The 21,704-nt window shown below is 42.3% G+C and overlaps 1 protein-coding gene across 10 annotated transcripts in view; it reads right to left on the reverse strand.

Annotated features, from left to right (window-relative positions):
- LOC140727548 (anion exchange protein 2-like) overlaps positions 1–21,704 on the reverse strand; it is a 251,153-nt gene that overhangs the window by 74,357 nt on the left and 155,092 nt on the right. Inside the window, exon 1 of one of the 10 annotated variants that reach the window (XM_073045097.1) lies at positions 21,054–21,231. The exons of 8 other annotated variants lie outside the window; for them this stretch is intronic. In XM_073045097.1, the coding sequence (XP_072901198.1) occupies positions 21,054–21,077 (24 nt within the window). In that variant the 5' untranslated portion in view covers positions 21,078–21,231. Of the gene's footprint in view, positions 1–9,539; positions 9,670–21,053; positions 21,232–21,704 lie in introns of those variants that run through there. One more of the 10 variants, XM_073045106.1, reaches the window with a different exon arrangement.

The raw sequence follows: 21,704 nt of genomic DNA on the forward strand, positions 1-21,704 counted from the left end.
CCTGGTGGCTGGAAGAACTACTGCAGGAGCTGAAGACAGAGCTCCTCACTGTGCTGCCTAATCACTTGGCATCAAGCTTTGTGTTCAGAAGTCCAACCGAGAATGAGGCACCTGCTGCTAGAGTTCAGCACCACATCAAAGGTCACAATAGCTGGACCCAGGGGCATCAGGAACCAAGAACATCTTGGATGTGGGGATACCGGGAATCATGGATCATCCTGGACCTAGCACTACCAGGAATCTGCAGCATTCTGAATCCAGGGACTGGAGGAACTGTGGGTCAGACAGCACCTATGAAGTCAATGCTTTAGGTCCAGAGGTCCAATCCCCTCCACAGATGCTGTTCGACTTGCTGACTCTCTCCAACAGCTCCTTGCTTTGTTCCATATTCCAGCATCTGCAGTCTCCTGTGTATACAGTGGAATCATGGCACATGCTGAACACACAGGAATCACGGCATATCCTGGACCCACACACATCAGATCTAAAGGGACGTCCTATTCTGAAGCTGTGCCCTCTGGTCCTGGACTCTCCTACTACTGGAAACATCCTCTATGTCTACTGTATCTAGACCCTTAGTATTTGGTAGGTTTCAATGAGACCCTCCCTAACTCCTCAAAACTCCAGTGAGTACTGGACCAGAGCTACTCATACCTAACCCTTTCACTTCCTGGATCATTCTCTCCTCTGGACACTCTCCAACACTAGGACATCTTTTCTTAAATATGGGGCCTCAAACTGCTCATAATACTGCTCATGTGGTCCAATCAATGCCTTACAAAGTGGTAGGAAGAGAGAGCTGTGGGAGCCTACTCGTAACATTTCAAACTTACACTGACAGCAATAAAATGTAATCCCTCACAGCTTCTCCAACAGTACAGAGCTCCCTCAGGGATGGCCCTCTGGCAGTGAAATTCCCTCAGGAATGCCCCTCTTTCAATGGAACTCCCTCAGGATTGTTCCTCCCACAATGGAGCTCCCTCAGGACTGTATTTCCAACTGCAGAGCTCCCTCAAGACTATCTCTCTAACAGAGCCATTGTTCCCTCTAATATGCAAGGGTCTGCAGCCAAGCATTACTGATATGCTCCCACACACTTTACCTTTGTTGCTGCACAGCTGCAATTTTCTTTTATATAATGTTGATATAATTTTGAATTATTCAATTCATAATTCTATTATTCGATTCAATCACTTGGACAACAGATTTCCATGATAATGAGTTAAAAGAAATTTGACCTTTTGACCCTGTTGCTAATGCAACCGATTTTGAATTTGGAAAAGAGAAAGTTGTAAGACCAGCAAAAAATATTCAGCTACTATTATGAATATGACAAAAGTGTTGCCTCAAAAATATCACATCAATACTGTGATATCAAATTTGCCATTTCTAAGAAAGTTAAGACTGGCTCATAGAACATAGAAATTTACAGCACATTACAGGCCCTCTGGCCCACAATGTTGTGTCAACCATTAACCTACTCTAGAGACTGTCTAGAATTTCCTGAGCACATAGCCCTCTATTTTTCCAATCTAAGAGGCTCTTAAAAGACCCTATTGTATCCCCTTCCACCAGTGCCATCAGCAGTGCATTCCGCACACACACCACTTAGTGTGTGTGAAAAACTTGCTCCTGATAACCCCTCGGTGCCTATTTCCAAGCACCTTAAAATATGCACCCTCGTGTTAGCCATTTCAGCATTGGGAAAAAGCCTCTGGCTATCCACACGATCATCTTATACATCTCTATCAGGTCATCACTCATCCTCCATCACTCCAAGGAGAAAGGGCAAGTACTCTTAACCTATTCTCACAAGGTACACCCACCAATCCAGGCAACATCCTTGTAAATCTCCTCTGCAATCTCTCTATAGCATCCACATCCTTCCTGTAGTGAGGTGACCAGAACTGAACATAGCACTCCAAGTGGGGTCTGCCAAGAGACTTACCATATATATTATATTCTGTCTTCAAATTGGACCTGCCAAAATGAACCACTTCACACCTTTTGGCCCAGTTCTGCATCCTATCAACGTCCCACTGTAACCTTTGACAACCCTCCAGACTACCCACGACACCCCTAAACTTTGTGTCATCAGCAAACCCTTCTACTTCTTCATCCAGATCATTTATAAAAGCACAAAGAGGAGGGGGTCCCAGAACGGATCCCTGCGAAACACCACTGGTCACCGACCTCCATGCAGAATACGAACCATCTACAACCACTCTTAGACTTCTGTGGGCAAGCCAATTCTGGATCCACAAAGCAAGATCTCCTTGGATCCTATGCCTCCTTACTTTCTGAAGGAGTCTTGCATGGGGTACCTTATCAAATGCCTTGCTGAAACCCATACACACTACATCTACTACTCTACCTTCATCAATGCGTTTTGTTATGTCCTTACCAATCCTCATTTCCTGGGTTATCTCTACTCCCTTTCTTGAACAAAGGAACAACAACTGCAACCCTCCAATCCTCTGGCCTTCTCCCGGTCTTATTGATGATGCAAAGATCATTGCAAGAGGCTCAGCAATCTCCTCCCTCGCTTACCACAGTAGCCTAGGGTATATCTCATCCAGTCCCAGTGACTTATCTAACTTATTGCTTTTCAAAAGCTGCAGCACATCCTCTTTCTTAATGTCTATATGCTCAAGCGTTTCAGTCCACTGTAAGTCATCACCACAATTGCCAAGGTCTTTATCCCTGATAAATACTGAAGCAAAGTATTCATTAAGTACCTCTGCTACCTTCTCTGACTCCATGCACATGTTTCCACTATCGCATCTGATTGGTCCTATTCTCACACAGCTCATCCTCTTGCTTTCCACATACTTATAGAATGCCCTGGGGTTTTCCTTAAACCTGCTCACCAAGGCCTTCTCATAGCACCTTCTGGCTCTCCTAATTCCATTCTTAAGCTCCTTCCGAGCAACCTTGTGATTTTCTACAGCACCAACAGTACCTATCTTCTTGAACCTTTTGTAAGCTTTTCTTTTCTTCTTAACTAAATCTTCTACATACCTGGTAAACCATGGTTCTTTAACCCTACCATCCTTTCCTTGCCTCGATGGAACATACCTATGTAGAACTCCATGAAAATGTTCCCTGAACATTTGCCACATTTCTGCTGTGCATTTCCCTGAGACATCTGCTCCCAAGTTTCTGCCTAATAACATATTTTCCCACTACCCCAATTAAATGTTTTCCCAAATTGTCTGCTCCTATCCCTCTCCAGCACTATGATGAAGGAGATAGAGTTGTGGTCACTATCTCCAAAATGCTCTCCCTCTGAGAGATCTGACACCCGACCAGGTTCGTTTTCCAATACCAGATCAAGTACAACCTCTCCTCCAGGTGGCTTATCTACATATTGCATCAGGAAACCTTCCTGAACACATCTAACAAACTCCACTCCATCTAAACCCCTTGGTAAGGAGATGCCAATCAATATCAGGGAAGTTAAAATCTCCCATCACAACAACCCTATTGTTACTGCACTGTTCCAGACTCTGCCTCTCTAACTGCTCCTTGATATCCCTGTTACTATTGGGGGGGGGTTTATAAAAAACACCCAGTAGAGTTATTGACCCTTTCTTGTTTCTGACTTCCACCCACAATGACTCTGTAAGACCATCCCACCATGACTTTCTCCTTTTCTGCAGCCGTGATACTATCCCTAATTAGCAATGCCACACCTTCATCTCTTTTGCTTCCCTCTCAGTTCAATTAAGATGTTCATTGATATGTTGAATCATGTGTTTAGAACTAAGAATTTAAAGAACTGTTAATTCCTATTACACCATTGAAACATTTCAACCTTCTAGTGCTGATTGTGAACATGGATTTACTCTTATGAATCCTGTTGAATGTAAATCCAGAAACAGACTAGAAGTGGAACATTTGGATGATCTAATGATGATTAAGACAACATATTTCATCTGAGTGCAAAATTAATCTGGACAGTGTTTTTTGACAATGGATTTGTAATAACGACAGATGAGAAGTTTACAAAATGTGAAAGATTTTCTTTGTTGTACTGTATTTCATTATACCCTTCAATTAATAAATATAATCAAAACTGTATGATTTTCAATTTTCATTCTATTTATAATATGCATCATACAAAGAAAAAGATTTAAAATGCTGCACAGTTTCAGGCCGTGTAAAAATTTCCTGCTCAGAACAACGGTTGGTTCATGCAGCTGTTAGAAAGAACATTGCTTAGGACCATGCCTCGAAAAGTGGAGTTCCCTCAGGACAGTGCCTCCAGCTGTGGAGCTCTCTCAGGGCTGTCCCTCCAACAGTGGAAGTTCTTCAGGGCTCCCCCTCCAACAGCAGAACTCATTCAGCACTGGATCTAGAGTACCAGATGGGATTAGAGAAAAGCGATTTTTTGAGGTGGCTTGGGTTCGGTAACATAGATGTTAAATCACTGGACCAGTGACCAGACTTCTAGCTCACAAAACCCATGGCAAAGGTACAAATTCCACTGTGGGAATTAAAATTTTAAATGACTAATTGGTAAACTGCTTTATTATTGTCACGTGACAAGGTACAGTGAAAACCTTGTCTTGCATACCATTCATACAGATTATTTCATCACATCAGTGCATTGAGACAGTACAATGTAAAACAAAAACAGAAAGCAGAATGAAGAGCAACAGGTACAGAGAAAGTGCAGGTAGTCATTTAAGTGCAATTTTGATGAGGTAAATTGTAAGTCTAGGGGATTGCCCAATAGCCTTATAACAGCAGGACAGAAACCCTCCTTGAGCCTAGTGGTATGTCTTTTCAGGCTTTTAAAGTCATAGAGCACTACAGCACAGAAACAGGCCCTTCAGTCTGTGCTAACCTGTTATTCTGCTGAGTCCCATCAACTGGTAGCTGGACCATTATCCTCCATACCCCTTCCATCCATGTACTCATCCAAATTTTTTTTTAAATGTTGCAATCAAATCTGCATCCACCACTTCAGATGGCAGCTCCACACTTGCACCACCCTTTGAATAAAGATCCTCCCCCTCAAGTTCCCCTTAAATATTTCACCTTTCACTCTTAACCTATAATCTCTAGTTCTAGTCTCATTCAACTTCAGTGCAAAAAAGCCTGCTTGCATTTACCCTATCTTTATCCCTCATAATTCTGTTACCTCTATCAAATATCCCCCAATCTCCTTTGCTCCAGGGAAAAATGCCCAACACCCCAAGTCAATACTCTGATTTATGGAAGCAATTATACCAAAAGCTATCTTTATAACTCTATATACTTATAACACCACTTTCAAGGAATTATGGATCTATATTCCCTGATCTTTTTGTTCCACCTCACTCTTCGGAGCTCTACTATTCACTGTAGAAGTCTACCCTGGTTTATACCCCCCTACAGTGCAACACCTTACAGTTGTCTATATTAAATTCCATCTGTCATTTTTCAGTCCATTTTCCAGCTGGTCCGTATCTCGCTGCAAGCTTTGATCGCCTTCCTCGCTACCCACTATGCACACAGTCTTGGTTTCATCTGAAAAGTTTACCACATTATCATCTAAATCATTGATATAGATGACAAACAACAGACTCACCACCAACCCCTGTCGTACATGGCTGGTCACAGGCCCCCAGTCACAGAAGCAACCATACACTATCACTCTCTGGTTACTCTTGCTAAGTCAATGTTGAATCCAATTTACTTCTTCATCATGAATGACAACTGAATGTACCTTCTGGACTAATATCCCATGTGAGACTTTGGCAAAGGCCTTGCTAAAGTTCAAGTAGACAATATCCACTACCTTCCCTTCATCGACTTTTCTGGTAACCTCCTTGAAAAACTCCGTAAAATTTGTTAGACATCACCAACCACACACGAAGCCATGTTGACTATCCCTAATTAGGCTGTCTATCCAAATATTTATATATCCTGTCCCTTTGAATATCTTCCAATAACTTACCCAATACTGTTGTCAGAGTGAGTGGCATGGCAGCACAGTAATTAGTGTAATGCTTTACAGTGCTGGTTTTACGATCAGAGTTCAATTCCTGCCGTTGTTTGTAAGGAGTTGTACGTTCTTCCTGTGACCATGATTGTTTCCTCCCATGTTCCACATATGGTTTAGAATGAGAATCAGTTTTAATATTACTCGCATATGCTCTGAAATTTGTCGTTATGTGCCAGCAGTAGATCTCAATACATAGTAATAAAAACTATAAATTAACACACATATTATATATAAATAAATAAAGTTAAATTAAATAAGTAGTGTAAACAGAAAACAGAGTAGTGAGGTGGTGTTCATGGTTCAATGTCCATTCAAAAACCTGATGGCAGAGGGGTAGAAGCTATTCCTGAAACATTGTGTGTGTGTGCCTTCAGGCTCCAACACCTCCTCCGTGATGGTAGCAATGAGAAGTGGGCAGGTCGTGGGTGATGGGGGCTCCTTAATGAGGGATGCGACTGGCTCCTTGAAGATGCCCTGGATACTGGGAAGGCTGGTGCTCATTTGGTAAGGGTTATTAAGTTGTGAGCATGCTATGTCAGTGCTAGAAGCATGAAGACTCTTGCGGGCTACACCAGGCACATCTCTGGTTGTGTTTGTCAATGATGGAAGTGTAAGGGATTTCTTCTTTTATGTTACTGCTAAGGGTAATAAAATGGCTTCTTTGTTACGTTAAAAATAAAAATGCTTCTTTGTTATGGTAACTGCTGAGAAAGTGCTTTTCTCTTGCAGCTTGTTTGGGTTATAATTACTGATAACGAGAATTGTATTCATTTGCTAACCAATTGGGATAGATGTTATTCTCTCTTGTGGGTCTGTAAGCTATTGTTTCGCGGGCTTTGGGGAGAAGGCGCGATGGGGATAGAGACAGGAGACGCGATGCTGTAAGCTATGCGACAGAATGGACCCCGAGCGGGAGTCCGAGGCTCAGGGTCTTTGGCAAGGAGAGGACACGAGGACAGATTCGTGTGGAGCTTCTGGTTGACCACTGTTGTTGGTCCCAGGCGGCGGGTCGAGGATGTCAGAGGGGATTGAATGGTGGCAAGAAGACTTCGTTAACTGAGCTCCAACGGTTGTGCACGAAGTGGTTGAACTTTGATAAGATTGGTGCCTTTTACTTTTCCTTTTATGTTGTATCTCTATTAAATACATAGTTCCAGTAAGATCTATAAAGTGAATTTAATCACATACAGTGTACTGTCTGTTATTTGGCGTGGTGGGGACATCACACAGCATCTACACAAGCTGATTACCCAGTTTGGCAGGGCCGAAGGCTGCTCCCCCTAGACGGAAGCGAACTGAGCGAGCCTGAGGCTTACCGGGGGCTGCACTAGCAATACATTTCACTGTATGTTTCAATGACAAATGAAGTTAATCTACCAACCTGTAATTTGCTTTTCCTGAACAATGAAACAATACTTGCTGTCCTACAATCCTCTGACACATTTTAAATAACACTGTTAATGCTCAATCTCAGCACAAGATCTGAGGGACACCTTGTTAAACCCTGCGGACTTACCCACCCTAATTTTCTTCAAGATAGCAAGCACCTCCTATTCTGTAATCTGGTTTACAGTCCATGACCTATCTAATGCTTTGCTTTAGTTCTATAGATTCTACATCAATCTCTCAAATACGTACAAATGTCAAAAATCCATTGAAGATCTCCCCCATCTCTTTCACAACAACATTGATCTTCAAATGGACAAATTTTATCCCATGCTATGCTCTGCTTTTGCTCTCAATATATCTGTGGAAACTCTTGGGATTCTCCTTCACTTTGTCTGCCTGATTTCCATCGTAACTGTTTGCTGGCATTTCTTATACTCATAAAGCATTTCACTTATTCCTTGTTTCCAAGTCTGCTACGCACCTCCTTCTTCTTAACCAGGACTTAACATCCCTCAAAAGCCAAGGTTCCCTAAACATGCTAGCCTTGCCTTTTATTCTAACAGGAACATACAAAATCTGTACTCTCAATATTTCACTTTTGAAAGCAGCCCTCTTATCAAGTAATCCACATCCTTTGCCAGAAAATAACCTATCCCAATCCACATCCGTCAGTGTAGCATTGAGGGAAGACCACACTGTGGGAGGGGTTGTTCTGAGGGAGGGTCACACTGTGAGAAGACAATGTCAGTGAGAAAATACAGCAGAATTACAATAAAAGAGAGGTAATATTGAGGGAGAGCCTGAATGCAAGAGGATTGGAACGAAGGGATTGCTGCCTTCCTGTAATTTTTATTTTGATTAGGCTTATGATGAGAAGGGAAGGATTTATTAGGAACTTGAAAACAATTTTTCACCCAATGAGTGGTCAACATATGGAATTAACTGCTCAAGAAAGTGGTTAAGGCAGATACATTAATATTTACAGGATATTTAAGTATTTAAACAGCATTTCACAGATGCATGGATAGGAATTGTAGTGGGCCATGGGCCAAGCATGGCCAAACTGGACTAGCTTCAATGAAAATATTGGCTTTCATGGACCTGTGGGGCCAAAGAGCCTGTTTCTGTGATGAGACGTTAAACATGTTCTTGACTACTTTGCCAGGTGCATCAACACTGCTAAAATAGTCATTACTACTTCACATTAGTGAGAACTTACCACGCTCAAACTAATGGCCACTCACTGTTTCTTCAACAGTAACTACAGTTCCAAGGTGTTCAGAAACCTTGAAGTGTCCCCAAGTTTGCAAAATGCTGCACAGAATCAATCAGATTACAGTGGTAGGTAACATACGTACACTTACTTTACTAGTCTCACCCACTTAGCTCCATTACCTTCCTGAAAGAATTGAGCAAGTTCCCACCAGGTTAAAGCTTAAAAACTCCAGATGCTGGAAATTTGAAATGAAAACAGAAATCATTGGAAAATCTCTGTGGAGAGAGTAAGAGTTCATGACTTTTCACCAGTTCTAACTGAAAAGTTATTACCATGAAAAAAAGCCAGCTCAGGTTCTCTCTACAAGGCTATTCCTTGAACCTGCTGAGTTATGCACCCTCTATAAAAATAATTTATATGGAATGACACTATCCATAAGTGGATCTGCCAACACACTTGACTATTGTTCATACTCAACGTACGTCTTTTGCCATTTCCTTCTCCATGATGCTATTCTTCCCTTCAATGCTTTAAATATTGTTCACCATGTGGAAGCACATACGAGTCTCATGAAGTTTCTCCTGAACTGGTTTATTGGCAATTTCTAGATATCTATGGTATAGGTCAGATTCCACCAACTCTCCCCTCATCACCCTCAAAAGGTCCCTCAGCTTCCTTTGTAAGTCCTTCCCGATCACAGGGGTCAGACCGACAGAAATCAGGATGTTCTACTCATTGGGAATACAGACCAGAATCACACTCAGCCAGTTTGTCAACCAACAGTGCACTCCACCTCCCCAACTTCGAAACACAACTCATACTGGAGAAAAATATATGCCATACGTGGCAAGATATTGGTAACAGCAAGCAATTTCAATGGAGATTTACTTTCATACCATTTGCTCTCATATTGACTGGCAGAAGAGGGAGCCACCTTACCTGGTTCATGCTGAGTTGAAGCTGCAGTTAGCAGGAGGCTCTGGCACATCCATTAGCAGCAAGCGTCCTAGGCTGACTGAGCTAGTGGCAGGCAGAACTTCACTAACCAGTTCCCTCAAAAGCACAAATAATTGTTCAGTGTGATAACCAAGTTTATCAGCTGAGGTTGAAGCAGAGACGCTTTGCTGCCCCAGTAACTGGCTGTTTTGTTGGCTGATAAGATCCCCATTTACTGAAGGGCAAGATGTGGTACTCACACCACGGGACGTCCATTTGCACACTCTCCTCCAGCAATGCGCCAGTAGCACACTGCAAATATTTGCCAACAGTCCTTAACAGCACATGGTGCAGAGTTAGTTTGGTCCTGGTCCAACAAGGGATAAGCTGAAGGGTACAGTCACCTTCACTAGCTGCAAACGGGAACTGACAGAGCTGGAAGCTGCTGACTTTGAGGGAGAATCACACACAAAATGCTGGAGGAACTCAGTAGGCCAGGCAACGTCTATGGAAAAAGTACAGTAGGGAGAATTTTGGGGAGAATACCATCTGAAGATCCATCCACCTCATGTCATATCTACAAGCTGAATTTTGGGGAGAATACCATCTGAAGATCAATCCACCTCATGTCATATCTACAGGCTGAAGCATAGGAGCTGTGTGAGGGAATCCTTTCTAGACAGGGTAAAGATATGGGAAGCAAGCACCAGTGAGGCTCTTCAGTTATACCCACTAGACTGGATTGGAAATCAGCTGGTGTGCTACTCTCTAATTCAAGAAGGGAGGAAAATAAAAGGCTGGAAACTAAATGCCAATTATTTTAACCTGAATCTAGAGTTAATAATTAATCATAAAAAGTCAGAATAAATGTTGAAACATCTTTTTCATATTGGAAGAACGTGACCAGTTGAATACCCTGGGATCAATTCAGTGTCCAATGCTCCTGAGTCTGCTAATGACATGAAAATAGGTGAAAGGACAGATTGTAAGGAGATCAGCAAGTTCCAGGTTCAAAAGTCCTGTGACCTACTAAGGTCAGAGAGGGTGCAAGTTCAAAGTTCAAGGCCTGGAGCTCAGGTCCCATTATCAGCAAGTCATGTGGTTGATACCAAAGAATGAAGCCCAAAGCCCTCAGTCTACAAGTCCACTGAAGGTCTAGATGTGGCCTGGAGTTGGAGGACTGTATGTATAGCTGAGTGGGTAGGAAGGGAAGAGAGTTTGTCTTGCTGCTGTTGTTTTGTTGCGGTTGATGTGTTGTTGTTCTGCAGAATAATGGGGCATGTTATGTTGGCACCTGAATGTGCGGCTCCCAGCACATCCATAGGTTGTGTTGGTTGTTAACACAAACTATCCATTTCACTCTAAGCTCCAATGTACACATGATGAATCAATGAATCTGAATATGAAGACAATGTGACCCTGCAATGGGATATAAATAAATAGGCTGAGTGGTTGAAAAACTGGCCAATGAAGGTTAATATGAGGAAATGTGAGTATAAGATTAATCAAAGGCAGATTATTATCCAAGTGGAAAGAGACTGCAAGTGAATTTCATGAGATCTTGATATTCTTGGGAATGAATCACAAGATGTTAGCAGTCAGTGGTAGCTAATGACTAAGATGATAATGGAATAATGTCCTTTACTGCAAAGGGGTTGGAGCTTAGAAATAATGTTTAATGGAGTTTGGAAGTTTAGCAATGGTTGGCAAATTCCTGGATTGACAGGATTGTTCAATCACACAGGACTAATCAAGCTGGGTCTGTATTCTCACAAACAAGAAAATATCTGCAGATGCTGGAAATCCAAGCAACACACACAAAATGCAGGAGGAACTCAGCAGGCCAGGCAGCATCGACAGAAGAGAGTACAGTTGACATTTCAGGACAAGTCCCAATGAAGGGTTTCAGCCCGAAACATCAACTCTACTCTTTTCCATAGATGATGCCTGGCCTGCTGAGTTCCTTCAGCATTTTGTGTGGGTCTGTATTCTAGGAGCTTACAAGAGCAAAGGGTGACCTTATACAAAGGCACAGGTCCTAGACCAAGATAACAAGAGCCCTCTGGATACAGCATCAGACCACAGCAACTCACTACCACCTTCTCAAAGGTAAGCGAGCATGGACAATAAATGCTAACCTTTGATTTTGTACTGTAACTGAGGTGATTGGTGGGAATTAAGCAAACGACAGTTGAAGATAATTTTACAATTTTCACATTGGCAAAATTTCTTGAAATCCAACCTCCTCCCTCCCCCTTTCTGGGTATGCTTAATAATGAGAATGGATCTAATATCAAGAAAATGATCGCTGTAATTAGCTGGTTTAAAAGACAGAACAGAATACGAGACTGCCCGATGGGAATAAAAAAAAAGGTTAGCAATGATGAGACAGTAATTTAATCGAGAGACTCGGATAACATTATAAGCTCTGGGAGTGAGGGACAAGCTATTTATTAATGTAAGCACAGCATTAATGTAAGCACAGCAGACAATAGAGCTGTCAGTGAAACGGTGCCCAGGAGCTGTTAGAATTGGTCAACAGGTTATTTTCAGAATGTGGGCATTACTGGCAATGCCTGCAATTATTGCCCATTCATTTTTATTGCCGATAAGTTTACAGAATACCTTTTAGAACTGATGTAGTGCTTCTAGTGAAGGTGGATTGTTGTGGAGGGATTGTCAAGATGTTTCCTATGGGGCGTGCATCTAAGACCAGAGGACATAGAATATAGGGGTGTCCTTTTAGAATGGCGATGAAGGAAGATTTCTTTAGCCAGAGGGTGGTGAATTTGCAGAATTCATTGCCACAGGCAGCTGTGGGGGCCAAGGCAGAGGTTGATAGATTCTTGACTGGTCAGGGCATGAAGGAATATAACCATATTACAATTACAGCACAGAAACAGGCCATCTCGGCCCTTCTAGTCCATGCCGAGCGCTTACTCTCACCGAGTCCCACCAACCTGCACTCAGCTTATAACCCTCCATTCCTTTCCTGTCCATATACCTATCCAATTTTGCTTTAAATGACAATATCGAACCTGCCTCTACCACTTCTACTGGAAGCTCGTTCCACACAGCTACCACTCTGAATAAAGAAGTTCCTCCTCGTGTTACCCCTAAACTTTTGCCCGCTCTCAACTCATGTCCTCTTGTTTGAATCTCCCCTACTCTCAATGGAAAAAGCCTATCCATGTCAACTCTATCTATCCCCCTCATAATTTTAAGTACCTCTATCAAGTCCCCCCTCAACCTTCTACGCTCCAAATAAAGACCTAACTTGTTCAACCTTTCTCTGTAACTTAGGTGCTGAAACCCAGGTAACATTCTAGTAAATCTCCTCTGTACTCTATTTTGTTGACATCTTTCTTATAATTCGGTGAGCAGAACTGTACACAATACTTCAAATTTGGCCTCACCGATGCCTTGTACAACTTCAACATTACATCCCAACTCCTATACTCAATGCTCTGATTTATAAAGGCCAGCATACCAAAAGCTTTCTTCACCACCCTATCCACTATCCACCTTCAGGGAACTATGCACCATTATTCCTAGATCACTTTGATCTACTGCATTCCTCAATGCCCTACCATTTACCATGTATGTCCTATTTGGATTATTCTTACCAAAATGTAGCACCTCACACTTATCAGCATTAAACTTCATCTGCCATCATTCAGCCCACTCTTCTAACTGCCCAAAATCTCTCTGCAAGCTTTGAAAACCTACTTCATTATCCACAACGCCACCTACCTTAGTATCATCTGCATATTTACTAATCCAATTTACCACCCCATCATCCAGATCATTAATGTATATGACAAACAACATTGGACCCAGTACAGATCACTGAGGCACACCACTAGTCACCGGCCTCCAACCTGACAAACAGTTATCCACCACTACTTTCTGGCATCTCCCATCCAGCCACTGTTAAATCCATTTTACTACTTCAATATTAATACCTAACGATTGAACCTTCCTAACTAACCTTCCATATGGAACCTTATCAAAGGAATGGGGGAGAAAGGAGATTTGGGCTGAGAAGAAAAATGGATGAGCCATGATGAAATGGTGGAGCAAACTCGATGGGTCAAATGGCCTAATTCTGCTCCTATATCTTATGACCTTATGATTTAGACACAGTGACAATGAAGGATGAGCAATATGTTTCTAAGATGAGATGGTGTGCAACTTGAAGGAGAACCTGCAGGCTCACCAAGTATGAGGCATCATGAGACCTGGTGTACAGTGAAGAGAAGGCTGCAGGTTTAAGGGTAGAAAAACAATTCTTACTGAGGTTAGAGACGGAATTGGATGCACATTGTCTCTGGCAGTGTTTGCAGACCATCACTTCCTATAAAGCAAAACCTAACATCCTGAATCTCTGTGATGATTCACTCCCAGATAAACTCAATGCCTTTTATGCACACTTTGAAAGGGAGAATAAAACTACACCTGTGTGAATCCACAAGGACTATCACCCAGTAGCACTTACATCTACTGTGAAGAAGTGCTTTGAGAGCTTGATCATGGCTAGAATCAACTCCTGCCTAAGCCAGGACATGGACCTTCAGCAATTTGCCTTTTGCTACAATTGGCTGACAGTGGATGCAATCTCTCTGGCTCTCCAGTTAACCTTGGATCACCTGGACAATAGCATTATCTATGTCAGGCTGCTATTTTTGACCACAGCTCAGCGTTCAACACAATCATATCCTCGGCTCTAATCGACAAGCTCTAAAACCTGGGCCTCTACACCTCCCTCTGCCCCTGGATTCTTGACTCCCTCATTGGGAGACCAAAGTCAGTGTGGATTGGAAATAACATTTCCTCCTAGCTGACAATCAACACTGGCAAACCTCAATGATGTGTGCTTAGCCTACTGCTCTATACTCACAAGTGTGTGGCTAAGCAAAGCTCAAACAGCATCTATAAAGTTGCTGACAACTCAAATACTGTTGGTAGAATTTCAGATGGTGATGAGGAGGCGTACAGGAGCGAGATAGATCAGATGATTGAGTGGTGTTGCAGCAGCAACAACCCTGCATTCAACTTCAGTAAGACCAAGGAATTGATTCTGGACTTCAGGAAGGGGAAGTCGAGGAACATACAACAGTCCTCACAGGGGATCAGCAGTGGAAAGGGTAAACAGTTATAAGTTCCTGAGTGTCAACATCACTAAGGATCTATCCTGGGCCCAATATATTGATGCAATTACAAAGAAGAGCAACAGTGGCTAATTTTCATAAGGAGTTTGAAGGAGAATTGGTATGTCACCAAAGACACTGGCAAATTTCTTCAGATGTACCATAGACAGCATTCTAACTAGTTACATCACCAATTGGTATGGAGGGCCAAAGCTTCAGAAAGTTGAAAAATCAGCCAGCTCCATCATGGGAACTAGCCTCTGCAGCATCCAGGCTATCTTCAAAATGCGTTGCATCAAAAAAGTGACATCCATCATTAAAGATCCCATCACCCAGGACATGCTCTTTTCTCGTTGCGACCATCAAAGAGGAGGCACAGCAGCCTTAAGACACATATCAATATTTCAAGAATTTCACATTATTTCCCCCTCTCTTTTTTCACTACTTATTTAATTCTTATATATACTTTGTATTGTTATTTATAATTTTTACTATGTACTGTTACTGCAAAACAACAAATTTCATGACCTGATTCTAATTCTTAATCTGATTCTGAAGAAATTTGGTCTCTTTATTGAAGGAAGTGCACACAGTATTTCCTTAATTTGCAAAAGGGACATGTTCCTTGAAAACAGGAAATATTATTCATCAAAAAAATGTTGAACAAAAAGGCATTCTGGTTAGGTGCCTTCCTCTGTATGCCTTGTTGTGCACAATAGCAAAAAAAAATTCACAGGCATGAATCACAGAAAATCCATAAGACTAGAAGACAAGGGAGCAGAATTAAGCTATTCGGCCCATTGAGTGTGCTCCGCAATTTCATCATGGCTGACTTCTTATACCTCTCAACCCCATCTCATCTTCTCTCCGTAACCTTTGAGGCCCTAACTAATCAAGAACCGACAACCCTTCACTTTAATAAACTCATTGACTTGGCCTTCATTGGTGGCAATGAATTCCACACATTTACCACCCATTGGCAAAAGAAATTCCTCCTCTTCTCCGTTCTAAAGGGACATCCTCGTATTTTGAGGCTGTGCGTCTGGTCCCAGACTGACGCACTACAAGAAACATCCACTTCACATCCACTCTATCTAGGGCTTTTAATATTCAATAGGTCTCGATGAGATCTCCCCTCCCCCCCACACACAATTCTTCTGAACTCCAATGAGCACAAGCCAAGAGTCATCAAACACTCCTCTTTCATTAACCCTTTCATTCTTGGGATCACTTTCGTGAACTTCCTTCGGACCCTCTGCAAAGTCAGCACATCTTTTCTTAACTAAGGGGCCAAAACTGCTCAATACTCCGTGTGGTCTGATCAATGTCTTTTAAAACCCCAGCATCACATCCTTGCTTTTATGGCAAGTTTGTTGCCACATGCCGCTGTGAATGCCAGGTCGTTGAGTATATTTAATGCAGAGATTGATAGGTTCTTGATTGGACATGGCATCAAAGGTGATGCCGGGAACTGGGGTTGAGGAGGATCAGCCATGATTGAATGGAGAGCAGACTCGATGGGCCAGATGGCCTAATTCTGCTCCCTTGTCTTATGGTCTTATGTTCAAGAACATCATCTCCCCCTCTGCCATATCATTCCTAAATGGACATCGAACCCATGAACACTACCTCACTTTTTAAAAATGTTTATCATTTCTGTTTTTGCACTATTTTAATCTGTTCACTAAATACTATATTCACTCTCTCTCTCTCTCTCTCTCTCTCTCTCTCTATATATATATATATATATATATATATATATACACACACACACACACACACTAACTGTAATTGATTTATTTTTCTTTCTATATTATCATCTACTGCATTGTACTGCTGCTACTAAATTAGCAAATTTCACGACATACAGTATGCCAGTGATAATAAACCCGATTCTGATGTTCTCATCCTTCTGAAATGAATGCTAACATTGCATTTGCTTTCATTACTACTGAACAAACTGCAAGTTAACCTTTAAGGAATCCTACACAAGGACTCCCAAATCCCTTTACATCTCTGATTTATGAATTTGCCTGCCATTTAGAAAATAGTTTATGCCTTTATTCCTAAAGTGCATGACCACACACTTCCATGCACTGAATTCAGCTGCCACTTCATTGCCCATTCTCCTAATCTGTCCAAGTTTTTCTGCGGATTCCCTGCTTCCTCAACACCATCTGTCCCTCCATCTAGTCTGCAAATGTGGCCAAAATGCCATCAATTCCATCATCCAGATCATTAGCATACAGGTGAAAAGAGGCAATCCCAACATCAACCTCTGTGGAACACCATTATACACTGGCAGCCAACCAGGAAAGGACCCCTTTATTCCCACTCTTCTTTGCATGGTAAGTCATGTCTAACCAATCTTATAGAGTTTTTAGAGGAAGTTACCAGAAAAGTTGATGAAGTTAAGTCAGTGGATGTTGTCAACATGGACTTTAACAAGGTATTTGACATGGGAGGTTGATCAAAGATGTGGGGCAAGATCAGGTCAGTTGCAGGTGTCCTGAACAGGAGCAGGTCCAGGGGTATAGGCACTCAGTCCTATTTCTGTGTTTTAAGTTTTGTTCAACCTGACAAATGAATTCCATTTCTGCTGTTGCAGATACTGCCTGACCTTAAGAATTGGAATTAGCTCATTATCACACATACCAAAGCTAATACCAGAGGCCATGCATTTACCATGAGAGGGATTAAGATCAAGGGAGATATCCTGGACAGCTCCCCCCACCTTTTCTTTATATACATATAGCAAGTGTTGGGTGTCTGTAGTGTGCTGCCAGGGGTGGTGATGGAGGCAAATATGACAGAAGTGTTCAAGAGGCTCTTAGGCACATGAATTTTCAGGGAATGGAAGGATATGGACATTGCATAGGCAGAAGCAATCAGTTTAAATGCTAATTTAATTTAATTAATTCACCAAAATATTGTGGGCTGCAAGGGCTGTTTCTGTACTTTAATGGTTCTATAATCATACTGAATGGTGGGACAGGTCTGAGAGGCCAAAGGGCTTACACCTGCCATGTTCTTGTGCCTCAGTGATCAGGTCATCTATGACTTTCACAAGAAAATCAGCAGATGCTGGAAATCCAAAGCAATACACACAAAATGCTAGAGGAACTCATCAGGCCAGGCAAAGCAGCAGTAAGGTCATGGACCCTGTACAGATTATAGAGGAGGAGGTGTTTGCTATCTTGAGGCAAATTAGGATGCATAAATCCCCATTGCCCACAAAGTGTTCCCTCAGGCCCTGAGGGAGACTGGTGTAGAAATTTCAGGGTCCTGCAGAGATATTTAAAACAGCTTTAGCCACGGGTGAGACACCAGAGGACTGGAGGATAGTTAATTTTGTTCCATTGTTTAAGAAAGGCTCTAAGAATCGACAAGAGAATTATAGGCTGGTGAGCCTGACATCAGTAGTGGAAAAGTTATTGAAAGTTATTCTAAAAGACAGTATATATAAGTACAGGTAGTCTCCGAGATACGAACATCCGACCTACGGACAACTCGTAATTACGAACCGAGGAAGGAGAGCGCCGTCCACCATTTTAAGTTGTTGCCGTTGACACCATGTTGAGTGTGTAACTTTGTGTTTGGCTTAAATTTTTCTTAGCAAGATTCACTCTGACCCTGCGCCCCCCCCCCCACTCCCCCCCCCATTCCGGTCAGCTGGTGGCGCAGTGAGATCAGCGCCGGGCTGGAGAATGGAAGTTTCCGAGTTCAGTCCAGTGACAGACTGCTCCCGTGCCGGGTTGATGTCGATCCAGTGACTCCCGTACCATCTGTGCCGGGTTGATGTCGAGCTCGCAACTCGACCTCATAAAAAAAACCCACTGCCACCTTCAGTTTAAATTCCCAGGCGGAATATTGTGGAGGATCAAATACCCAAACCCAGCACAGCGGTGGTGCGGTGGTCCTTAGGACCCAGTGGACCTTGGTAGAGTTCGGGACCCGCCGCCCACAGTGTTTCTGTTCCATTGACGGGAAGCAATTGCGATTGAAAATAAAGTGGAAATAATAAAGCATTTGCAAAGAGGTGAAACGTCATCGGTCACTGGAAACGCGTTAGGCTACAGTCGGTCAACGATTGGAACAATTTTAAGTGATAACGGATAAAGTGAGAATAATGGAGCACGTGAAAGGCCCTGCCCCGATGAAAGCTACCATTATTACTAAGCAACGCAGTGGTTTAATTATTGGAATACATACTTTTCTTAAGTGTCTTATATGCATAGAAAGATAAAATATATACGATATACTAAAACAAACGTTTGACTAATTGACACTAAATAATACTGGATGTACTTGTTCTGACTTCCGTACAAATCCGACTTCAAGATGGACTCAGGAACGGAACTCGTACATAACCCGGGGACTGCCTGTACTTGGATAGGATAGGACTGATTAGGGACAGTCAACATGGCTTTGTGCATGGTAAATTGTGTCTAACCAATCTTATAGAGATTTAGGAAGTTACCAGAAAAATTGATGAAGGCAAGTCAGTAGATGTTGTCTACATGGACTTTATGTATTTAACAAAGTCCCACATAGGAGGTTGGTCAAGAAAGTTCAGTCGCTTGGCATTCATGATGGGGTAGTAAAGTGGATTAGGCATTGGCTTCGCGGGAAAAGCCAGAGAGTGGTAGTAGATGGTTGCATCTTCTGACTGGAGGCCTGTGACTACTGGTATGCTGCAGGGATCAGTGATGGATCTGCTGTTTTTTGTCATCTTCATTATGGTAAACTGAAACAGCAAAGTAGTAGATAACACCAAGACTGAGGGTGTAGCAGACAGTGAGGATGACTATCAAAACTCACAGCAGGATCGGAACTAGCTGGAAAAATGGCAGATGGAATTTAATGCAGACAAGTGTGAGATGTTGCACCTTGGGAGAACCAACCAGGGTAAGACTTATATGGTGAGCGGTAGGGCACTGAAAGGTGTGGTAGATCAGAAGTATCTGGGAATACAGATCCATAATTCCTTGACAGTGGCATCACAGGTAGACAAGGTTGAAAAGAAAGCTTTTGGGACTGTGGTCTTCATAAATCAATGCATTGAGTAAAGGAATTGGGATGTTATGTTGAAATTGTATAAGACATTGGTGAGGCCTAATTTCAGAATCAGAATCAGGTTTATTATCACTGGAATGTCTGAAATTTGTTAACTTAGCAGTAGCAGGACAATGGAATATATGACAATATAGAAAGGAAAAAAAGTAAATAAGTAAATTAAAGTATATATATGTGTATATTGAATAGACTAACAGTGCAAAAACAAATATTAAAAAAAAGTTAGTGAGTGTTCATGGGTTTAATGTCCATTTAGGAATCACATGGTAGAGGGGAAGAAGTTGTTCCTGAATCGCTGAGTGTGTGCTTTCAGGCTTCTGCGACTCCTTGATGATAACAGTGTGAAGAAGGCATGTCCTGAGTGATGGGGTCCTTAATAATGGACGTTGCCCTTCTAAGGCAGCGCTCCTTGAAGAAGCCTTGGGTATCCAAGATGGAGCTGACTAATCTTACAACTTTCTACAGCTTCTTTCAGAGTGTTTGGAGTACTGTATGCTGTTTTGGTCACCTACCTACTGGAAATTTGGAAATAAAGACGGAAAAAGTTCAGAGAAACTTTACAAGGATGTTGCCAGGAATTGAGGACCTGAGTTACAGGGAAAGGTTGAATAGGTTAGGACTTTAAATATAGAAGATTAAACAGTGATTTAATGGGGTTATACAACATTATAAGGACTATAGATAGGGTAAATGCAAGAACGCTTTATCCGCTGATTGGGTGAGAATACAACTGGAAGTCATGGGTTAGGGATGAAAGGTGAACACAAGAGGGAACTTCTTTCTTGTGGGGTGGTGAAAGCGTGGAAAGAGCTGCCAGCACTAATGGTGGATGTGGGGTTGACTTCAACATTTAAGATAAATTTGGATAGATATATTGATGAAAGGGATATGCAGGGCTATGGTCCAGGTGCAGGTTGATGGAACGAGACAGATTAATCATTCAGCATAGACCAGGTGGGCCGAAGGCCTGTTTCTGTGCTGTAGTGTTCTATCCTATGACTTTGCTTGTAAGCTTCGACATGATGCAGTTCATCCCTCTATCATGACTTCAATATTTAAAAGCACATGTAACCAAGAAACTTTGAAACAGAGCAACTTTGAACCAAAACCACATGGAGTGGAACTGAACTGTGCAGGAGTAAAGTACAAAACAACACTGGACAGATACAGGCAAGAGTCTGCCAGGGAGAATCCTGTGCTGGTCCACAATACCCACCTGGCAAATTAAACAAGCAAATCAATGCTCCGGATTACCCGGGGTGCTTCTGCTCTGTTTCTGGCATGGACTTACCTCACGACTCAGGAGGAAGTCCATAAAACTTCACCCAACGATCAGACCATTCACAGAATAAATTAGCAGATCAGATGGTAAAGAATTCAAGCTTACTAAAAATTATGATAAGTGGCACATTCAGTTAGCAATTCCTAGCTAATGACTAGGAGGGCAGTGAGCTATAAGTCAGTGCGGCCTGTTCCCGCCGAGGACGCTCACAGCTCTATGGTTACTGATTAACCCACTCAACCGGGAGGTGAGAAGCCGTTCCTGGTCACAGAATCTTTACTGACGCAGCTTACTCTTCTGGGCGGGTTGCCGACCCTGGCTCGATGTTCTGTTTGAGATATGACTGCACCATCTTCTGTCCCATTTGTTCTACCCGGTCAAAGTATCTCTCTTCCCCAATTCTGTCCCTAAAATGTGTGCAGAGAAAATTATTGAAAACTATACTTCAAAAGGTCCTAATGATTCACCTCCAGGTCTGTGCTTGCAGCAAGGCCTGGAAATTAATCATTAATTCCTGCAGCCGCCTATACCACTTGGCAACTTCTAACTCAGTGTAAAACTCTTCCCAGAAATAAAGAGCTCTCACACCAGGACCGATGGTCAATGTTTCTGGGATATCTCAACAAACCACCCTCTAGCTCTCTCTCTCTCTCTCTCACA

This window comes from Hemitrygon akajei, chromosome 1 (assembly GCF_048418815.1).
Source record: "Hemitrygon akajei chromosome 1, sHemAka1.3, whole genome shotgun sequence".
In the NCBI taxonomy this organism is placed as follows: domain Eukaryota; kingdom Metazoa; phylum Chordata; class Chondrichthyes; order Myliobatiformes; family Dasyatidae; genus Hemitrygon; species Hemitrygon akajei.